The 22,578-nt window shown below is 34.8% G+C and overlaps 2 protein-coding genes across 2 annotated transcripts; both read left to right on the forward strand.

The window, feature by feature from the left end:
• Positions 1-6,305: 6,305 nt before the first annotated feature.
• LOC139495234 (uncharacterized) lies at positions 6,306-15,889 on the forward strand. The gene is made up of 6 exons (XM_071283481.1): positions 6,306-6,430; positions 9,483-9,582; positions 11,405-11,533; positions 12,812-12,907; positions 14,429-14,513; positions 15,604-15,889. Exons 1-5 carry the CDS (start codon positions 6,383-6,385, stop codon positions 14,488-14,490), a joined length of 435 nt encoding a protein of 144 aa, XP_071139582.1. The 5' UTR covers positions 6,306-6,382; the 3' UTR covers positions 14,491-14,513; positions 15,604-15,889.
• Positions 15,890-21,912: 6,023 nt separating this feature from the next.
• On the forward strand, positions 21,913-22,272 carry LOC139494027 (mucin-1-like). Its single transcript, XM_071282193.1, has one exon. The coding sequence runs from the start codon at positions 21,913-21,915 to the stop codon at positions 22,270-22,272; it is 360 nt and encodes a 119-aa protein (XP_071138294.1).
• The last annotated feature ends 306 nt before the right edge of the window (positions 22,273-22,578 follow it).

The raw sequence follows: 22,578 nt of genomic DNA on the forward strand, positions 1-22,578 counted from the left end.
TGTGTCTGTCCCAAATCAGGAGCCTGTAATTCAGTGGTTGTCGTTTGTTTATGTGTTACATATTTGTTTTTCGTTCATTTTTTTTATATAAATAAGGCTTTTAGTTTTCTCGTTTGAATTGTTTTACATTGTCTTATCGGGGCCTTTTAAAGCTGACTATGTGGTATGGGCTTTGCTCATTGTTGAAGGCCGTACGGTGACCTATAGTTGTTAATGTCTGTGTCATTATGGTCATTGTGGACATTTGTCTCATTGGCAATCATACCACATCTTCTTTTTTATATCTTGTTTTTTGTTTTTTTTTTCATTTTCGGATACCTTAATGTACTCTTCTAAATATTTGGGTGAAAATATTATTATTAATTTTATTGTAAATAACAGGTGCTCAAAATAGCATTAATGTGTGAAAATCTTTTTTTAAGTAAAAATGACTATTTTTGTGAAGATATTTGAATATGATAAGAAATGTTAATGTCATTTGTCATATCTTGCAAATAATCAAATGAACTTGTATATGTCAAATATTTCAGATATATGAAGCATTTTGTACCTTGGGCATAATAGTCAATTATTAATATACATCCTGTAAGAAAATTGAACTTATTTTGTGGTGACATTTGAAAATAGTTGTACAATGTTACTAAAAGAGGGACGAAAGATACCAGAGGGACAGTCAAACTCATGAATCGAAAATAAACTGACAACGCCATGGCTAAAAATGAAAAGGACAAACATACAAACAATAGTACAAATGACACAACATAGAAAACTAAAGAATAAACAACACGAACCCCACCAAAAACTAGGGGTGATCTCAGGTCCTCCAGAAGGGTAAGCATATCCTGCTCCACATGTGGCGCCCGTCGTGTTGCTTATGCGATAACAAATCCGGTAAGTAGTCTAACTCGGTACTAAGTTTACCCATACAAGAAGTTCTACGCACGTTCACAAATCTTGGAATTCGACCATAATTTATATTAATATATAATTAATTATATATTAATCCGTCTCCTTGAAAATTATTGTAATATTAAGGTACCTGTATTTTGCAGTACATAATATGTTCTTAAATTTTGGTACAGAAATAATGACAGGAGTCCCTTTGCGCCAATTATTGTTATTCAGGGTTATCTTTTGCGCCAATTTTTTTTTCTCAAATGTATCAATTGCATTGAGGTAAGCCGTTTGATGTTTTAGATGGCCATTAATTGTGGAGAACCCATACAGTAGCAGTAAGATGCAGATATTAAATAAAAAATAAAAGCCTGATGAAGGAGGAGGAAAGTCATTTCTCTTTTATTTGGCGCAATAGTATTTCTATTTTTGGCGCAAATTATGCTATGTAACTTCAAAACAGGTGGCGCAAACGTACCATAGGAGAAAAAAAGTTGCGGCGCAAAAGGATGCATTTTTTGGCGCAAACGGATTTTTTTCGAAATAATACAAACAGTGACCACAATGTTTCATGTTTGAAAATAATAACTTTAGGGGATGTGAAATATATAGACAACCTTTCAAAATGCTGAAAATGTAATAAAAAAATCTGTAGTTCTTACATTTCAAGTACAGTCAACTTAAGTACTGTAAAATACAGGTACTTACAATAATTTTAAAGTAACAAAATAGTACTGAATATTAAAAGTAGATTTCCATTACTTATGATTTTTAGTACAGAAATAGTACATAAAAAAATGCATAAGTAGCTGAGTACCAATAAAAGAAGTCGTACACATGTGAGGTCCCTCATGGGGGGGTCCTAGTAATCACATAATCACCATTTTTTTGCCAATATAATCACATAATCATTAAATATTTGCTTATCTTTAGTAACCAAATAATCATAAACTAAAAATACAGTCCTAGGTAATCAAATAATCATGAAATATTTGGCTTAATAATCAAATAATCATTAAAAAAACGGCCAAGTAATCACATAATCAAAAACCCCATGAGGGCCCTCACATGTTAGAAAATCTTGGCATTCTACCATATGATATCTGAAGGGAGAGGGGTGTTGCAGAAAGATTTTAAAAGATTAGATTTAAAAAATAAATAACCTTTCATTTTAGAATGGAAATAAATTATATTCTGCAAAACAAAAAGCAGGAAATAATTTTGTGCGAAAGTACAAAATACATCTCTGAAAAGTGGGGATCAGCATGTGTAGCAACATATAAAAATGAATAGTCAATCCGAAAAAAAGCCTGTTTTTGTATTGTTTGTATACAACTTGAAACAATAAAATATAAATGACTGTACACAATGTAGTACATAGAAATAATTAACGTTGGATGTAACGCGTCGTCTGATTGGCTGACGTTAATTTGTTATGAGTCCATAGACATAATTTAGTCATGTGACCGTGACGTCATCAACGCTTTTTCATGGTTTTCTACGGTTTAAAATGGAAATTAGAATTAAATTATAAGAAATGACTGTAATATTTTTTCTGTCTATTCGAAATAACATAAAAAAATGTGGTGCATACTGTTAAATAACCCGCTACGCGCGTTATTCAGTGTGCACCACATTTTTTATGTTATTTCTTCATAGACAGAAAAAATATTACAGTCATTAATTAAATATATAAAAGAAGATGTTGTATGATTGCCAATGATAAAACTCGGCAAGAGACCAAATGACACAGACATCATCAACTTAAGTTCACCGTACGGCCTTCAACAGTGATCAAAACCCATACCGCATATAAAGTCAGCTATAAAAGGCCCCGAAATGACAGTGTAAAACAATACAAAATGTAGTACATAGAAAGCCTACTTGGAGTACTGAGGATCAAATGAACCAGTTTGGTTTTTATTATCTGTCATTTATAGATGATTTGTCTTTATCATTAGGCAGCAACCATTACAATTACGCTTATTTTGTAAAATTCTAATTCCAAAGATTTTACTGGTATTGTTTTACTGTAATTATATGATTTCATTCTTTCTGTACGCCATTAAATTCTATATTCAGTCGAGCTTAATTATTTATTTTTCAGCAACGAGTACCTACAAATTATACGTACATGTACCTGTTTTTAACATTTTTTGCCCATTATTCTCTATTCTGTAGACCCATGGGCGGATTAAGGGAATTGTGCACCCCCACCCCCCCCCCCCCTCCCCACCAGCCACTTTGTGTGAATAACTTGGTTGATTATATAGAGAATCTCTGAAGCATAAATGGAGCAGGTCCCTTTATGGCTGTCAATGCCCCCCCCCCCCCCTCCCCTTCTTTATAAAAAAATGGATCCGCCACTGAAACCCCATCCAAACCTCCGTAGTATTATCGTTGTAAATGTTTATTCAAGTTGTAATATATTGTATACAGTAGATATTGATTGTATAGCTAAAATATACAATGGCTAAAGGATATATAACAACTAAAATATAGTTATCAACAATAACATATTTATAGGTGTTGTTAACTTTACCAATTATGTATGTCGAAAGTCATTAGAGAGAAGAAATAACCGTAGGTATTTTAGATTAAGAATAAGTGACATTGCTTATTTACAATTATTTTTACGAACTGTGATTTCACGTAGCGTTTATCATGGGAAATCATCATTCGTCTCAACTCGGCCGATTCCGTACCCTAAGGAGAGTAGCGGATTCTACCGAGGATTGCCGAATGGGGAAATCATATGTTCTTATAAATTGAATACCCGGCGAGCATAGGGCGAGCGAGTTTCACAAAACAAGTCGATCTGTGAATATATATTAGATAATTTAACTCTCGCTTATATCAATAAAGTATGCCTTTAGAAAAATATGACAAATATTTTATGCATACACCTGAAAAAACAAGTATCACACCACCCTGATTTTTCTCGTAAACCAAAATATTATAGTATGAGATATTATTTATGGTCCCGAAAGTATATAAATTATCACATTTTGTTTCGAAAAGACCAGTCATAAATAATTTAAAAGGTTGAAAATATACTGAATTTTAATAACTGATTTTGTTTGACAAACAAGAGTTCGTGAAATCACAATATGATCTTTTTGATAAAATTGTGAAGCCAATTCTCCTGTATGGGTGTGAGATTTGGGGTTTCAGTAATACTGATATTATAGAAAAAGTGCACTTAAAATTTTGTAAACTATTATTAAACCTTAAGAAGTCGACACCGAATTTTACGATTTATGGTGAACTTGGTATTTATCCCATGTCTTTATATATACAGCTGCGTATGGTTAATTTTTGGTCAAAAATGGTAAATGCATGGGGATGATAACAGGATTGCTAAAATACTATACAAATACATGTTCTTGAAAAGTTCTGACAACCAATTTAGGTCAGATTGGTTGAAATACGTTAAAGATATATTAGATAAATGTGGATACAGCAATATATGGTTGTCACAAGGAAATTTTAATCCAAAGTGGTTGGGTATTAGTTTAAAACAAAAGTTATTTGATCAGTTTCAACAGAAATGGAGAGCTGATATTGACTGTTCGTCAAAAGGTTTGGCCTACAAATTGTATAAACAAAATTTTGAATTTGAGGAATATCTGAATATTTTAAGTGATAAAGATAGAATAACATATTGTAGATTTCGAACGGGTAACCATAAGTTACCAATCGAAACTGGTAGATGGAATAAGATTGAGCGAAACCTTAGATATTGTAACTTATGTCATTGTAACGAGATTGGTGATGAATTTCATTACACTTTGCAGTGTAGTTCTTTGGCAAATTTTCGATCCCAATATTTGGATACTTTTTTCTTGCACAGATGTAACATACTGAAATTTGGAAAACTATTTCAGTTAAAAATTAAATATAAGTTGAAAAAGCTGTGCAAATTTATCAGGGTTATAACTTTTCAAGTGAGTCTTCCTGGTTATTCACCACTCTTCGCTACTATACTGTTTATTTTATTTTATTTGATATTTTCATCTCATCTTGTCATGTGTGTTTGTGTTATGTTATATAACTTTTGATGAACTTCTTTGTACCATTGTAATTTTATGGTGTTTGAGAAATAAAGAATCTTGAAATCTTGAAATCTTGGGTACTAGAATGAAATTCAAAACAGTGTGGCTGTGGCCATTGATTGACACATTAAATTCATTCATTGACTGGGACAATTTAGGTGAATGTTTGTATGTAACGACCACTGCTCAATATGTACTTTTTAAAGACACTCAAACTATGGGGTCACCAAAGGTTCTCAACACCTTAATAAAGTAATTCGAAAAATTAATCAGAAATAACACGATGTTTTGATTTATATCAATTATATAAATCAAAACATAAAGGTTATTCCTGATTAATTTTTCGAATTCTTTTATAATTAAAGTCGTTAAGAAACCTTTGGTGACCTCACAGTTTAAATGTCTTTCGTAGGTTCGTCGTGAATAGTGGTCGTTACAGACAAACGTTCACGTAAATTGTCCCAGTCAATGGATGAATTTAATGTGTCAATCAATGGCCACAGCCACACTGTTTTGAATTTCATTCTAAATATAGACAATATTTAACTTTGAATGCTTGCAGTAAGAAAACTTCAATATCACTATTATTTTTGTTTAGAAAGCGAGCATGTGTCAAATGTTATGATAAACATTACGGTGTCCAATGACAAGTCAGGCTTCACTGAAGGGGATCTTGAACAGCAAGGGCCCCAAATATACAGAGTTTACTAGGTTCCATCGCTGTATGGACACGCCCTTACTCTCACCAACCTTTTCCCAACTATTATAGTTAAATAGCCGGTAAGATGAAGATTGTTAACCCTGGAATACAATTTTTCTAAGAGAGGGAAAACTCCAAAATAAACACTGGCAGCTAATATGGCTCGTCAGCCTTGGTCGGCAACTTATCTGAAGGAAGAAAACCTTGACAGAAAATCCCTGGTCATCCAAGTAGGGGTTCGGCATAGGGCCAACAACTATATCCTGTAAATGGTGTACCGTGCAGTAAGTAAGTAATCAAGTGCCATTCGTCACAACGCGGCCGATTCCGGATAGAAGGAGAGTAGCGGAATTACCCGAGGATTGCCGATTGATCAAGTGCAATACCCAAAAAGTGCTTAGAAGTGGTAAGAGGTTAAGCATTTGACATTCTAGTTGATTTCTGTAAATATATTTGGTCTACTATTCTATTTTCTGCAAGCCCCTTTTCAGACAACATATGGCCTTTTAAATTAATGAAACAAAATGATTTTAAAAGTGTCTCTAAAGATTAGATAAGATCATGACATTGTCTAAATTACTATCATCTGATTAAAATGGGCGGTCCATATTGCTCATGGGGTATAAAAAGGTTACGTACCTACTAACATCATCAGTGTGACCCCAACTGTACCACGTCAAACTGGTATATCTTAAATTGATTTTGGACATAACACATTGAACGGAGAATAATCATGTATCGGGTTGCTTTAATATTGCTAATAGTTTATTCAGTTGTCCAGGTAAATATGTTTTTTTTTATTCACTTAGTTGCTGTTTAATTGTAAGTTATTTATTATTTTGTTTTTTATTGCTAATAGACTAAGTGTTCACATTAATATTCATGCTTTTCTCATTTAATAATTTACCTTAAAAGTTAAGATTTAAAATTAAAAGTTTCGACGGAAACAAATACTTAAATTTACATCCATGCATGTTGCATTAGAATCACTGTAATTTGAAAACGATACTTTGTTAGTTTCCGTGTCATTTGGTCATTGGCAATCATACCACATCTTCCTTTTTATATTTTCCGAAAAAGGTTGTAAAAAGTGCAATTGACACATTACGGAAAATTTGCTCAAGTTTTTCTAAATCTAAAATACACATATTGGCAACATTGGATTTGTACTATTATATATTGTCTAAGCTTTAATACTCGACTGAAATCAAGTCAGGCAATATTATTTCAGTGATTGTCATTTGTTGCAGTATCTCATATTTACTTTTTAATTTATTTTTAGTTTTCTCGTTTAAAATTGTCACTTCGGAGACTTTTACATCTCGCTATATAGTATGTGTATTCTAAATACAACCATTCGGCAATCATTAGAATCCGGCCGCTACTCTCCTTCTATCATTCGGCAATCCTCGGTAGAATCTGCTACTCTAGGGTACGGAATCGACCGGGTTGAGACGAATGTCAGTGGCGGATCCAGAAATTATCATAAGTGGGGGCCCACTGACTGACCTAAGAGGGGCCCGCTCCAGTCACGCTTCAGTGATTCCCTATATAAGCAACCAAATTTTTTTCCAAAAAGGGGGGGCCGGGCCCCTTGTGCCCCCCCTCCCTAAATCCGCCTCTGAATGTAACTACACCATCACTCTGATAGCGTGTTAATTGACTTTTTTTTTATAATCATACCACGTGTTCATTTTTTATCTTCACTTCTTTGAATATTTGCTTAAACTAGAACTAACTCAATTAAAATTCTAAACTTAATTAAATCGAATCTTAATTCCAACCAGTGTTTAATATTAGCTTTACGTGAATTTTACAAAGTAAAAAGTTCTCATTATGATTAAATTTGTGTTTGTTGTGAGCCAAGGCTCCGTGTTGAAGACCGCACATTGACCTATAATAGTTTAAATTGTAACTTGGATGGAGAGTTGTCTCATTAGCATTCATACTTCATCTTCTTATATCTATATATTTTAACAGTTGTTTTACGTCATGTGTAACAAAAGTTTACCTTCACTCATTCTCTCTAGTAACGAACCCTTATTATGTTTGTTAGAAATTTTGGAAATAAAATGCCACTTTTTTATTGATTACATATTCAATATGATCTGCGTTGAATATAAATGTACATGTATTAGAGTTAGAGTAAGAGTTAAGTTGATTTTGGAATATTCATATACTGTAAATTCAGAAATTATTGCGAGGTTTTTATTATTGCAACAAATGCGACAGATGTGTAAACGCAAAAATTTAATGGGATTTGCTCATTGTTGAAGGCCGTACGGTGACCTATAGTTGTTAATATCTGTTTCATTTTGGTCTTTTGTGGATAGTTGTCTCATTGGCAATCATACCATATCTTCATTTTTATATTAAACTCGCATTTTGAGAATATTTTATGTAAATTAAACAGGATTTTTCTCAAAATCGTAAAAAATAAAATCGCATTTAAGTCTGAAATGACAAAATCGCAATAATAAATGCACGCAATAATTTCTGACCAGTACGAACAATTTGTTCTGTTTTTTAGGGTTCTTATAACGGGCAGAATCAATTTGCGCCAATGGCAGTTTTGAAAAGGTATTAATTGCGCCGCTCTCTTTTATTTTGATGGTATTAGTTGCGCCAATAAATGAAATGAAATTGCGCCACATTTACCTGTAAATATTTTTTACTTATATCATACCTGCACATGTTTTACCTATAGCATACATGTACTATTATTAAAATTTCCACTAAAGATTTAATTGAACACTCATCAAATTTAAGAAAACTCACCCAAAAATAAATTGTTTAGTAATAGAATATTTTTTCACGAGTCAAGAGTGTCTGATATACCATTCAAGAAAATAGAGTCTGATAGAGGAAAAACCGGTCATCATTGTTGAAGAACGCAAAATTCCGTCAGGCATTTGTACAGAAAACTGGAGAAATAAGGTGGAGATGTAACAGTTAAGGAAAACTGGAGAAATAAGGTGGAGATGTACAGTTAAGTCGTGTTGTGCTAGGTTATTCACAGATGAATCGTGTACAATTATTTCGAATGGAGAATTAGATTATATGTCATGAAACAAAAGTCCAGAAACAAGAACGTCAAATTTTGAGAACTGCGTGCAAAAGAATAGCAACCGATATGTTCCAGAGCGACCTTCTAAAATAAAAAAAATCAGAGCTCTTTAAAATTGAAGAAGAAAATTTAGAAAAGAAAGATTTAAGATATGTGCGTCAGTCAATGTATATGGAGAGAATAAAACTGCATCGGGCTCAACCTAAAAGTCAAGCAGAATTTCACAGAATATTGGATGATATTGGTGTTGTTACAAACAAAGATGATGACTTTGTATTGTGTAACGAGCCAGAAAGCGGGATAATTTTATGAGGATGATTACTTTATTGGCGCAAATGATACCTATAGTTTTGAAAATTAGGTGGCGCAAAAGAAGTATTGGCGCAATTAAGTTGTGGCGCAAATGAGTTACTTTTTGGCGCAAAAAGATATCGCCCCTTATAACAACATATTTTTCAAACAGTTGCAGACTTTATAAACTCGAAATAGGATAAGAGGTGTATTGATATTAATTTGCATACGGTCGATTCCTATCTGACATGGCTCATATGTTATACAGTGAAACCCGACTAAACCCGAATCCTGCATAACCCCCCAAAAAAACCTGTATAAACCAAACATGTTCTTAAGTACCGTCACATCAAATTGAATGCGTTGTGAACCTGATAAAATCGAACATCGACCAAACCCGACCATAGTTCCGAATAGGTTCGGTTTTAACATTTTCACTGTGTTATTCTAATTTTTTATTTCTATAATTCATAAGGTTTATGGCAGAGAAAGCAGCCAACTTCCGGTTGACAAAGAAGATAATAGTCTTTTAAATTTAAAAGAACGTCTTTACGACTTGATGTTAGAAGATCGTGGTGAGTTACCTTATAATGAGGCTCTCAAAGGGATGTGAAAGTAATCACATAATCACAAATGTTTTGCTAATATAATCATATAGTCATTAATAAACAAGTGATCAAAATTAATGATCAAACCATCATAAAATATTTAACCGGGTAATAAAAAAAAAAACACGATAAAAACGGCCCAGTATTTAAGTACATTTTGTAATACATTTGTAATTTAATTTTAGATGTAACGCGTCTTCTGATTGGCTGACGTCGTTTTGCTTATCATATCATAGACACAATTTTGTCATGTGACCATGACGTCATCAACGTTTTTTCATGATTTACCCAGGTTTAAAATGGAATTTAGATTAAATTGTAAGAAATAACTATAATATTTTGTCAGTCTACTCGAAATATCGATACATGTGGTGCACACTGTTAAATAATCCGCTACGCGCAATATTCAGTGTGCACCACATTTTTTTATGTTATTTTTCTTAGATAGAAAAAATATACAGTAATTCCTTAAATAAAAAAACAAAACAAGAGGAAGCTCTATGCTGAAAGTCCATTTTTAATTTGATCGACATCTTTTTTACGTGAGCTAGGAAAAAACTCGTAGGGAGGTCATGTCAAACGGAAAAAAACAATATCACTGTTACTAAATTTTAGATTTTTTTTTTTGCAAAGGGAAACAACTTCTATTCGCAAATCAAACGATCACCGTGTATTGTGCGGGATATTACATGTGTTTTTAACTTCGTGTATGGGATTATGGAGTAAAACATTCTAAAAAAAAACTTTGAAATTAAAATTAACCTAGTACATGTATGCAAAACCAAAAGTCAAACGTCAAACGAATGGATAACAACTATAATACAGTGAAACCTGGCTGAATCGAATCCTGCATACACCGAAAACCTGAATAAACTAAACATGTTCTTAAGAACCGTCATATCAAATTGTATGTATTGTAATCCTGATAAAACCGAACATCGGCCAAATCCGAACAGAAATCTTAAGTCCCGAAGAGGGGTTTCACTGCATAACATTCCTGACTTGGTACAGCCATTGTCTTATGTAAAAAATGACAAATTGCATCTGTTCTTTTAGCTAGCTAAACCTCTCACTTGTATGGCATTCACATAATATTCCATTAAATTGACAACGATGTGTGTACAAAATAAAGAGACAATGCCAAGAAATTGCCGCCGTTGAAATTCTACAAACATTCCTTGGAGCAAATTACATGGTTGATTAATATTGACCTTTGGTATATAGCCGTGTTCTAAGCGACAAGTACATAAATAAAATCAATAGTAGTATACCGCTGTTCGAAATTCATAAATTCATAAATCGATTGAGAAATAAAAAAACAAATCCGGGTTGCAAACTAAAACTGAGGGAAACACATCAAATATAAGAGGAAAACAACGATACAACAGAAACACAACACTAAAATGTAGCACACACAGAAACGAATTATTATAGAACAATGGCCATTTTCCTGACTTGGAACATGACATTTTGAGAAGTAAATGGTGGGTTGGTCATTACTTAATTTGTTGAATGAAATGAAATATTTAACCGCTAATTGGTGCCGTAAGAGGCCTACCAGAATTTTAAGTAAGGGTTTCTTGGAATGATGATATGTGATACAGTGAAACCTGACTTAACCGAATCCTTCACAAACCGAAAACCTGTATGAACCAAACATGTTCGTAAGCACCGTCATGTCAAACAATGGGCGTTGTAAACCTGATAAAACCGAACAAAATCTTAAGTCCCGAAGAGGTTCGATTTAAACAGGTTTTACTGTTTACTAGTATACTATTTTACTTTATAGAGATTAATTCCTGTGGAATACAAGATGCCTATTTGAACTGTGCAAATATAAATTTCTGCCAATCCCATAAAAACATATGTCCAAGTGGTCAGCATTGTTGTTCGACGACATTATGTGGAAATATTTGTCGTAAGTATTTATACATATACAGCAGATAAAACTTGAGTATTCCGACACCGTGCTTCATCCTACATTTTTTTTCTGGTTCATTAGTCATCCCTAGCGTATCGGACGACAAAGGTCACACTGTACTTGATATTTGATGTTACGCGTCTCCTGATTTGCCGACAGTGCTTTGTCGATCAGCTAACAGACAGAAATAATTTTGGCATGTGACCGTGACGTCATCAAAGTTATCCCAGTAGTTAGCACTTCGGTTTTGACATGAATATCTACAATATTGTCGTTTTTATAAATTTACTGTTTGCAAAAGTATGAATCATCCGCAACACTTAGGACCTTCTTATCTCGTTCTTATATTACCGTAGCCGTATTTGGTACAACGTTTTGGAATTTCGGATCCGAAATGCTCTTCAACTTTATATTTGTTTGGCTTTCTAACTCTTTTGATATGAGCGTCACATACGTCTTGTGTAGACAAAACGTGCATCTGGCGTATCAAATTATAAGTCTGGTACCTTGATGACTATCTTGGGGGAGGGGGCTACCTCAATACCTTATTGATAGGGGTGCCGCTGGGTTTCAGTTACCCTACCCTTTTAATATAATTTAGATTTGAAAAATATATATCTTTTAATATACTGCGTATAGGGAAAAAAGAAATCTTTTCCCATATTGTTTGGGTTTCATGTTGTGTATAATGATCCGGCATGTAAGAGTGGAATATCAAAGTGCCAAAAGAGAACAATTGCAAGAAAGATGACAGACGAAAAAGTTATGGGAACTTTATTGACCTGATCATATATATCTGATAGTTTTCGCGCCCTATTCACATATTTACAAACTTGCAAAGGTGACCTATTCCAGCGGCACGTCCTATCACCTTGTGTATAGGAAGTGGACTCTCCCAACCCCCATCCCCACCCCCGGATAACTATTGACAATCTTTGGCAAACGGGATGAAATTAACTTCCCAATTCTCAGCAGTAACATACCATCAGCTCTGTGGTATACTGTTTACATATATCAAATGATACGTTATGCTCGTGCATTTTCACACTATACGAACTCTATATACAGGAGTGTGCTTCATAGCAGAGTTATGAGGAGGATAGATTAAAAATGACACTACGTAAGATATTTGAACATCATCACGAGTTGGTTGATCTATACGATGTGTCTGTGTCTAAACTAACAAATGACATTTTCAATAATTAATATCTTAAATTATATAACGCATGTTGACGTGTTATGTTTCAATGTTGTTGTTTTTTTTTTATTTTGCAGTCTGTAAACCAACCCCCGATAACTGTCCGATATATTGTACATATGGATATAAGACGGGACCAGATGGCTGTTATATTTGTGATTGTAATCCAATAAGTATGTACCTCCATTATTAAAGGGATATACATAGGTTAACGGAGATTCATTTATAGGGGAGATAACTCTAAAAGGGAGATAATTGTACAAATGTTTGTAGATAGGAATACAAGACGGGGACAGATGGCTGTTATACGTGTGATTTTAATCCAATAAGTATGTATCTCTATTCGTAAAGTGGTAGACATAGGTTAATGGAGATTCATTTATAGGGGAGACAACTCTCAAAGAGAGAGAATTGTACAGATGTTTGTAAATAGGGATATAAGACAGGATCAGATGGATGTTATACGTGTGATTGTAATCAAATAAGTATGTATCCATTCTTAAAGGGTAAGACATAAGTTAATGAAGATTCATTTATAGGGGAGATAACTCCGTAAGGGAGATAAGTGTACAGATGTGTGTAGATAGGGACACAAGACGGGCCAGATGACTGTTATACGTGTGATTGTAATCCAATGAGTTTTATCTCCTTTATTAAATGGGGTTAAGGGAGATTACTCTTTAAGGGGATATAACCCTTAAAGGGAGATAACTGTCCGACATATTGTAGATACGGATATAAAACATAGCAAGATGGCTGTTATACGTGTTATTGTAATCCAATAAGTATCAAAACGAGGCTCGAGTTTAAGAAAACGTATTGTACTATAAAAGTACATAATTCAAGGACTCTTTGCATTCTTGTGTATCCATATATTTTGATATATGTTAATATACAGAATCCAATAAGTATGTACCAAACGAGGCTCTGTTGTAAAATTACGTTCTTTCCTTGAATAGTATAATTAAAACTTCCCACTTACGATAGACGCCATAACTGCATGCGCCATATTCATTATACATAATACACTTTTCTATTTCTACTTCCCTATTTGAATAATTCAATATATGCACAATTCCAAATTCACAATACTGTATTATGTCATATGCCATTTACCATACATCAAACACTAATTCCTATTTGAGTCGTGCAATCTTTTTCTAAATTTTCACCACTCAAATTTATTAAAAATGTAACGTGTTTGAGAGTTGTTATGATTTTCAAAAAACTCTACCAATAATGACTAAAAGACAGGGACGTGAACAATTCATCGTTTCAGAATCAAATGCATTCTGGGTAATATTTTTAAAACGTACAACAAAACGTGATTGGTTAAAAAAGGGTTCTAAACAATTGAAACTTAACCAATGACGTAATGTTATCTTCATTTTGATGTACGAACAATGGGATTACCCATAGTTCTTTAAATTCTGAAACGGCCAATTACAGGTCAATACGACATTTATCAATCAAGAAACAAAAGCAATAGGTGTGAACAATTACAAGTCTTTAATACAATCGTCTCAACTCGGCCGATTCCGTACCCTCATCTAGCGGATTCTACCGAGGATTACCGAATGGTCTTTAATAATGAGAAAATCAATAAAGAAAAAAAAATCACAAATCTCCATTTTATAAACGCCATTGATAAATGTCGACTACATTATGAATTATTATTAGAATATTTTATTCAGATTTGAAACGACTTCTAAGAAGAATTCTTGACAAAAAAGAAAAGCAGGAAGAGACAGAATGAAGATGGATTAGAACAATATACAGGTACAATAATATATTCAATTTTAGATGATTGATTGATTACTGTTTTATGTCACTTTCATCCTTGTTTGTACCAAAACGAGGCTCTTTTGTAAAAAATGTACTTTGCATACGTTTATAAATTTATCTTCGAAAACCAGGGATGTATAAATACAGTTAACGGTACCTGCAACGAATATCCAAATCCATTCTTATTCAAACTATGTACAGTGAAACCTGATTAAACCGAACCCTGAATAAATCGGAAGCCTGTCTAATCCAAACTTGTTCTGAAGACCAATAGTATCACATTTTATGCATTGTGAACCTGATGAAACCGAATACCTGCCAAAACCGAACAACATCTCATGTCCCGAAAGGGTTCGGTTTAGTCAGGTTTTACTGTATAGAGTCTAGTTTATTTTGTCGGTTTTTAAAGATTTCACTTTTGAATTTACTTTTCAGTCCAGTAAATAAAGAATCTATATCATGTACAAGTAGATAACAGACCGATAGATAGAAACGACACTGTCGATGCCACTGCTGGTGGACGTTTCGTCCCCGAGGGTATCACCAGCCCAGTAGTCAGCACTTCGGTTTTGACATGAATATCAATTATGTGATCATTTTTATAAATTTTCTGTAACAAAACTTTCATTTTTTTTAAAACTAAGGATTTTCTTATCCAAGGAATAGATTAACTTAGTCGTATTTGGCACAACTTTTTGGAATTTTGGGTCCTCAATGCTCTTCAACTTTGTACTTGTTTGGCTTTACAACTATTTTGAACTGAGCGTCACTGAGGAGTCTTATGTAGACGAAACGCGCGTCTGGTGTAATAAATTGTAATCCTGGTACCTTTGATAACTATTTACATGTATCATTGAAAGAAAAAAACGTTATAAATATTAATAGATAAATAGTCAATAAAAATAAGAGATAAGAAAAACCCAACTGCCATGCATTATGAGAAATGAGCAGTATGAAAATGTCAACTGTGCATTTTTATTGTCTCTTTTCATATTATCATCTTTACAAAAAAAAAGCAAAAACCAAAACATCTATATACATTGTTATTATAAAGATATTGTACGTAATTTTGTTTCTTTTATAGGTAGAGAGTAGAGAAATAACTTAAAAGAAGAGAAGTAAAGAAACTGCATGAGCATATAATCCAGTCTAACATTACATTCTAATGAAATACGTTTGTTACGATAATTTTCATTGGACGTTGGCAAATATTTGCGTTGCTGAGTAAACTCAATTTGCAACAGTAAAATCTTTGTTTTACGAAGACCAAGCTTAATATACAATACAGTTATCTCCTAATTTTATTATCCTTTAACCATTTTGAATGTTATAATTACTGTAATGAACTAATAAAGCATTTTGTAGTTTAAGGAAGCTGGCTTGTCATGGTTTAGATTTTTTGTCAGATTTTCGGAATCCTCTGGTTTTATCCATTTAAATGCCTTGAAAAAATTTGCCTGGTGACCCCCATTTTTCTTTTTGTTATTCTTTTACATGTATAATGATAAGCCATCTATAAAAGTCTTACAAAATTTTAATTACTTTTTAATAGTTTTTGAGAACTTCAAATTGTCTGTGATAAAGCTATGAAAAGTCAAGAGAGAATATTTTCCCGCCAAAATTTCAATAGCTTATATCTCGAAAACAAGCACGGTGACCTGTATATTTGTTTTGCTCTTTGGATTTCTTTATTAATCCTCTATCCATATAAACAAGTGTTGTGAAAAGTTGATTACTTTGAAACTGAGAAGCGAACTCCCTTAAACAGTTTTGTCAATGTTTTTTTAAAGCTGTGAAAAAAGTAAAATCTACAAAAATAACGAACTCCGGGGGAATTTTAAAAAGAAAAGTCCGTAATCAAATGGCAAAATCAAAAGCTGAAACACATTAAACGAATGGATAACAACTTTCATATTCCTGACTTGGAACATGCATTTTCTTATGTAGAATATGGTGGATTAGTCCTGGTTTTATGGCTACCTAAACCTCTCAAATATCAGAATTTGCGAACCCGTCCGAAGCATCTGATATCATCCTCGGTTTTTGGGTTGGAGTAGAGTTGCTATGTTGTGTTTTGTGAACTGTTGTTTGTCATTTCGTCTTTTTATGCCCCACCTACGATAGTAGAGGGGCATTATGTTTTCTGGTCTGTGTGTCCGTGCGTCCGTCCGTTCATTTGTCCGTCCGTTCGTTCGTTCGTTTGTCCAGTTTCAGGTAAAAGTTTTTAATCGAGGTAGTTTTTGATGAAGTTGAAGTCCAGTCAACCTGAAACTTAGTATATATGTGCCTTATGATATGATCTTTCTAATTTTAATGTCAAATTAGAGTTCTGACCCCAATTTCACGGTCCACTGAACATAGAAAATGATAGTGCGATTGGGGCATCCGTGTACTGGGGACACATTCTTGTTTCTTTTTCTTTTCTGTTTGGCATGTCCTTTTCAGTTTATTTCCTCGAACGAGTTTAATCTCTTTGGTTATCTTTCGCCTCTTTCTCATTAAATCGAATTTTACATAGTACAGTGAAACCTGATTAAACCGAACCCTGAATAAACCGGAAACCTGTCTAATCCAAACTTGTTCTGAAGACCAATCATATCACATTTTATGCACCGGAACCTGATGAAACCGAATACCTGCCAAAAGCGAACAACATCTCATATCCCGAAAGGGTTAGGTTTAGTCAGGTTTTACTGTTTTTACAATGTACTGTACGATTATGATGTATATTGGCGTAGATTATACAAACATCCGGGTTCCGACATCTGTATTGCCGTTTTTTCAAGTCGGCATAGAAACATTAAAGGGAGGCAACTCATTATGCAAAAATACATGAATACAATTCAAGTAACGAGACTACTGATGCACAACTGGAATAATGGTACAGTTACTTCTATTTGTCATGTCTGTGTATTGTTTATCCGTATGTCTCTACCAATATGCAAATTCTTCACCAAGTTTTGTGACGTTGGAAAGATTAGTAATACATCCGCCCATTCAACTTTGAACTTGGGTTGTAAATGACATTAATGTATTTTGACCCAATTTTTACCGACAATCTCTAAAGGATGCTTCCTTTTTTATAATTTAAACGAGTTTGAGATTTTCTGATGCATACTTCATCCTCAAGCATCACTGGGGTTTCTTTTTTGGTCGAAGTATTCATCTGGTGACGAAATAATAGTGTCGTCAATATTATTTTAATTTTATGATTACAAAAGCATGAAAACGCTACAATTACCATACACAAGATTCTCAATTTAATCCACATATAAACGTAGCAAAATATATGGCCATTGAAACAATAGGCACAGTTTTAGGTAATTGTTCATTACAAAGGTATAACACACATTATTGTGTGTTTGTTTTTTCTAAGGTAGAGGTAAAGGGGGAGGATTGAGACCTAAAAAAAATGTTTTACCCTGCCGCATTTTTACGCCTCTCCAAAGTCAGGAGACTCTGCCGCATTTTTGCGCCTGTCCAAAGTCAGGAGACTCTGGCCTTTATTGGTCTTGAATAATTTTTAATTTTGGTTTATTATATATATTTCGAAGTTTAGTATGACGTCCATTATGACTGAACTAGTCTATATTTTTGTTTAGGGGCCAGCTGAAGTACACCTCCGGGTGCGTGATTCTTTTCGTTGCATTGAAGACCAATTGGTGGCCTTCGGCTGTTTTCTGCTCTTTGGTCGGGTTGTTGTCTCTTCGACAAATTCCCCATTTTCATTCTCAATTTTATGTAATATCTAAATGTATCTGTATGTCTGCAGCTAGCACCCGTGGGTATTATCAGGACATTAGTCAGTGTCTCAATACTGATAAAACGTATAACATAGAAAGAGAGTGAATAAAAGGAACGTCTTTATGCCCGCGTCACACTGTCCCGGTTTTTACGCCGATGGCAACACGATTATGGAAATTTTCAAAATCGGGACTGATCGTATCCAGATCGGGCTACTCGTAGTGCCATCTTTAACCATCGTAGAACCATCGGCCACTTTTTCTAGCCTTCGGGGACAACTTCGGGAAGGGTTCTAAATTTTTTAACATGTTAAAAAATCCCCGAAGGTGCGTCCGATGTTGAGGGTTCGTATTGAGTTCGTATCACCATCCTCACCATCGTAATTTCACCGGGAATGCATCTTTGAACATCGTATTGCATTCGTGTTTCCATCGTTTCCATCGGGCAGTTTTGACATTACGATGTCTACACGAATGAATCACGAAGCCACCAGAAGGTCTTACGATGGCAACACGACTTCGTGAAAACCTCGTAATCCCGTCGTGTTAGCATCGAATAAAAGTACGAAGGCGACAAGATGGAACTACGACGGCAATAAATCCAGCTAAATATAAGTTAATTTTCGCGCTAAAATACATTTAAAGTGCCACGCGCGATATGCACTGTTCAGTCTAATACGACAGTTAAGAAAGACGTTCACAAAATATGGAGCTCATCTCATATGATTCTATGAGAACAAGAAAGGCGACAGCGTTGTTTCTATTAATTCAAATGGAACAAGAAGAGCAGCTATTACAGGCTCATGATTTACTTTTACAAGTAAAATATTATTTTTTGTCAATTTTTTATATCAACACTGCAGGCACACGTATATAGGGAAACCAACTTTTTCTTCATTATTCTGATTTTGTTATGTATCGTCAGAGTTGTTGTCACACGAATGTTTACTTAATAACCATTTTGTTTTCTATATGTCATATTTTTCCGCATTTGTTGCTTTCCCCACATCCTTCCTTTTGTCTATATTATAATGATATTATCCTGGAAAGAGCTCTTTTTGAATAAAAGGGATCAACGAACCCACTACCTTACCTTTAAGATAGATCAGTAAACATGGGCATAATTATGGGTGATTATTCATACTAGTGCACACATTTTACAGTTCAAACAAGGCAATGCCGAGCGTGGCATCCCCTCGTATGTAACATATTGGGGACAAATATGGACACTATATTTGTATATGACACATGCACAAAATGGTTAATTGAATATGCATATTTGATACATAAACTATTTTTTAGAAATCAAACAAAATATTCAGTAACCCTTCAAGCCAACGGTCTTCCGTCTTATGATTAAACCATAAATGAAATGTACAATATAATATATATTCAATATTGATCAAACAAGTAAAAAAGCGTGACGTTTTCGGCATATAATTTAAATGCATCGTAAGCTGTACACGACGTCTTTTATACATCGTATGGCCATCGCTCCACCATCGTAATCCATCGTGTAGCCTTCGTAATCCATCGTGTAGCCTTCGTGATCCATCGTGTAGGCTTCGGAGGAGATATGAAGCTTAAATACCCGTCTTCGGTTAACCTTCGTATGTCCATCATTTGCTACCAAGTCAGGAATATGACAGTTTTTGTCCATTCGTTTTTTATGCGTTTTGTTATTTGATTTTGCCATGTGATTATGGACTTTCCCAAGTGATCTTCCTCTAAGTTCAGTATTTTTGTGATTTTACTTTTTGCTATCGTATATAATTTCAGCACCATCGTATAGACTTCGTTATTCATCGTACTTGCTTCTGTCACTTTTTGGTATTTTAAAGAGATCGGGACCAACTTCGTACGAACTTACAATTTTCGCATTCGGGTGTCCATCGTATATAAAAATCGGGACAGTGTGACGCGGGCATAAAAAGACAACAATCCGACAAAAGAACATAACATAACCCAATGCCTCCAAATGGTCTTTAGAGCAGCGAAAAAATCCTACATACATTTTTAAAACTTTCCGTTGTAAATTTAGAAAATATTAAGAAGCTGGAACTTAAAATGTAAAATCACAAATACTGAACTCCGAGGATAATTCAAAACAGGAAGGCCCTAACCAAATGGCAAAATCAAAAATTAAAACACATCAAACAAATGGACAACAACTGTCCTATTCCTTACTTGGTAGAGGCATTTTCTTATAAAGCAAATGGTGGATTGAACCTGGTCTTATAGCGCTAAACCTCTCACTTGTATGACCGCAAAAAGTTACCGACTAAGTACATTAAGAACCATACAATCACTGACAGGTCCACTGAAACCATCCAATCACTGAAAAGTCCTCCGGATCCATCAAATCACTGAAAAGTCCTCCGGATCCCTTCAATCACTGAAAGGTCCTCCGGTACCTATCAAATCACTGTCCATTCCTCCGGAAACCATCCTATCACTGAAAAGTTCTCTGGAAACCATCCAATCACTGAAAAGTCCTGCGGTAACCATCCAATCACTGAAAAGCCCTCCGGATCCAACCAACCACTGAAAAGTTCTCCAGATCCATTCAATCACTGACAGGTCCTCCGGTACCTATCCAATCACTACCCAGTGTTCTGGGAACCATCCAATCACTGCCCAGTGTTCTGGGAACCATCCAATCACTGAAAAGACCTCCGGAAGCCATCCAATCACTGGAAGGTCCTGCTGAAACCATCCAATCACTGAAAATTCCTCTGGATCTATCCAATCACTGAAAAGTCCGGCGGATCCATCCAATCACTGAAAAGTCCGGCGGATCCATCCAATCACTGAAAAGTCCTTCGGATCCATTCAATCACTGGCAGGTCCTCCGGTACCTATCCAATCACTGTCCAGTCCTTCGGAAACCATTCTATCACTGAAAAGTCCTCCGGAAACTATACAATCACTGAAAAGACCTCCGGATCCATCCAGTCACTGAAAAGTCCTCCGGATCCATCCAATCACTGAAAACTCCTTCGGGTCCATCCAATGACTGACCGGTCCTCCAGTACCAATCCAATCACTGAAAAGTCCTCATGATCCATCCAATCAATGACAGATCCTACGGTACCAATCCTATCACTGAAAAGTACTCATGATCCATCCAATCACTAACAGGTCCTCCGGAAACCATCCAATCACTGCAGGAATCGACCTAACCATATGAGTCAAGATGCGTATTAGTTACTCCATAGGCCGTAATGGTAAAGTTTTCTTTTGTTGCTCAGTCCATATCGTAAACTTGGATATGTATAATGACTTGTTTCGAAGATGAGACATTTTCACATATGTGGTTAAATTTTCGGGATACGAAGTAACCTTTTCCGTAAATTAGCAAACCCCGAGTATCCTTTTGTGTTGCGGCTCCTCGTGGTAAAAAATCCCATTTTTAGCACAATAAGTTCTTTGAAAATTTAATACTTTGAACGTATTTAATAGCTCCATAGTTTTTACACATTTATTCTGTGTTCCCTTACTTTCTAAATTAACACAAATGCTTCAGCTGAGTCATTTGTTTATCATAGAAATGTGTCAAATATCACTACACAGAGATTTTTTGTTTACACGTGACTTTTGAGTTCCTCATTTCAAGGCGCATTAGGGATATTGTCCAATATACGTTAAATATGACTAGTTCTCCTGAACCAATCCAATCACTGACAAGTCCTCCGGAAACCATCCGATCAATATCAAGTCCTCCGGAAACCATCCAATCAATGACAAGTCCTCCAGAAACCATCCAATCAATAACAAGTTCTCCGGAAACCGTCCAATCAATGACAAGTCATCCGGAAACCATCAAATCAATGACAAGTTCTCCGGAATCCATCCAATCAATGACAAGTCTTCCGGAAACCATCCAATCACTGACAAGTCCTCCGGAAACCATCCAATCAATGACAAGTCCTCCGGAAACCGTCCAATCAATGACAAGTCCTCCAGACACCATCCAATCAATGACAAGTTCTCCGGAACCAATCCAATGAATGACAAGTCCTCCGGAATTCATCAAATCAATGACAAGTTCTCCGGAAACCATCAAATCAATTACAAGTTCTCCGGAACCAATCCAATTACTACAGGAAAGTACCTAACCGAATACGGTAATTTTACTGAGCCCACAGGAGCACCACATGTTATACTGGCGCTGAATCTTATAATATACAGTAAAACCTGACTTAACCGAACCCTCTCGGGACATGAGATGATGTTCGGTTTTGGCAGGTATTCGATTTCAGGTTCACAATGCATAAAATGTGATATGATTGGTCTTCAGAACAAGTTTAGATTAG

This window comes from Mytilus edulis, chromosome 11 (genome assembly GCF_963676685.1).
Source record: "Mytilus edulis chromosome 11, xbMytEdul2.2, whole genome shotgun sequence".
In the NCBI taxonomy this organism is placed as follows: Eukaryota; Metazoa; Mollusca; class Bivalvia; order Mytilida; family Mytilidae; genus Mytilus; species Mytilus edulis.

Bases quoted from the DNA above. Each gene is read 5' to 3' on its own strand.
- LOC139494027 (XM_071282193.1), top strand. From the start codon at position 21,913: ATGACTAGTTCTCCTGAACCAATCCAATCACTGACAAGTCCTCCGGAA.
- LOC139495234 (XM_071283481.1), top strand. From the start codon at position 6,383: ATGTATCGGGTTGCTTTAATATTGCTAATAGTTTATTCAGTTGTCCAG. The intron at 11,534-12,811 runs GTAAGTATTTAT...TTTATTTTGCAG, and splicing joins ATTATGTGGAAATATTTGTC to TCTGTAAACCAACCCCCGAT. The intron at 12,908-14,428 runs GTATGTACCTCC...TATTTTATTCAG, and splicing joins TTGTGATTGTAATCCAATAA to ATTTGAAACGACTTCTAAGA.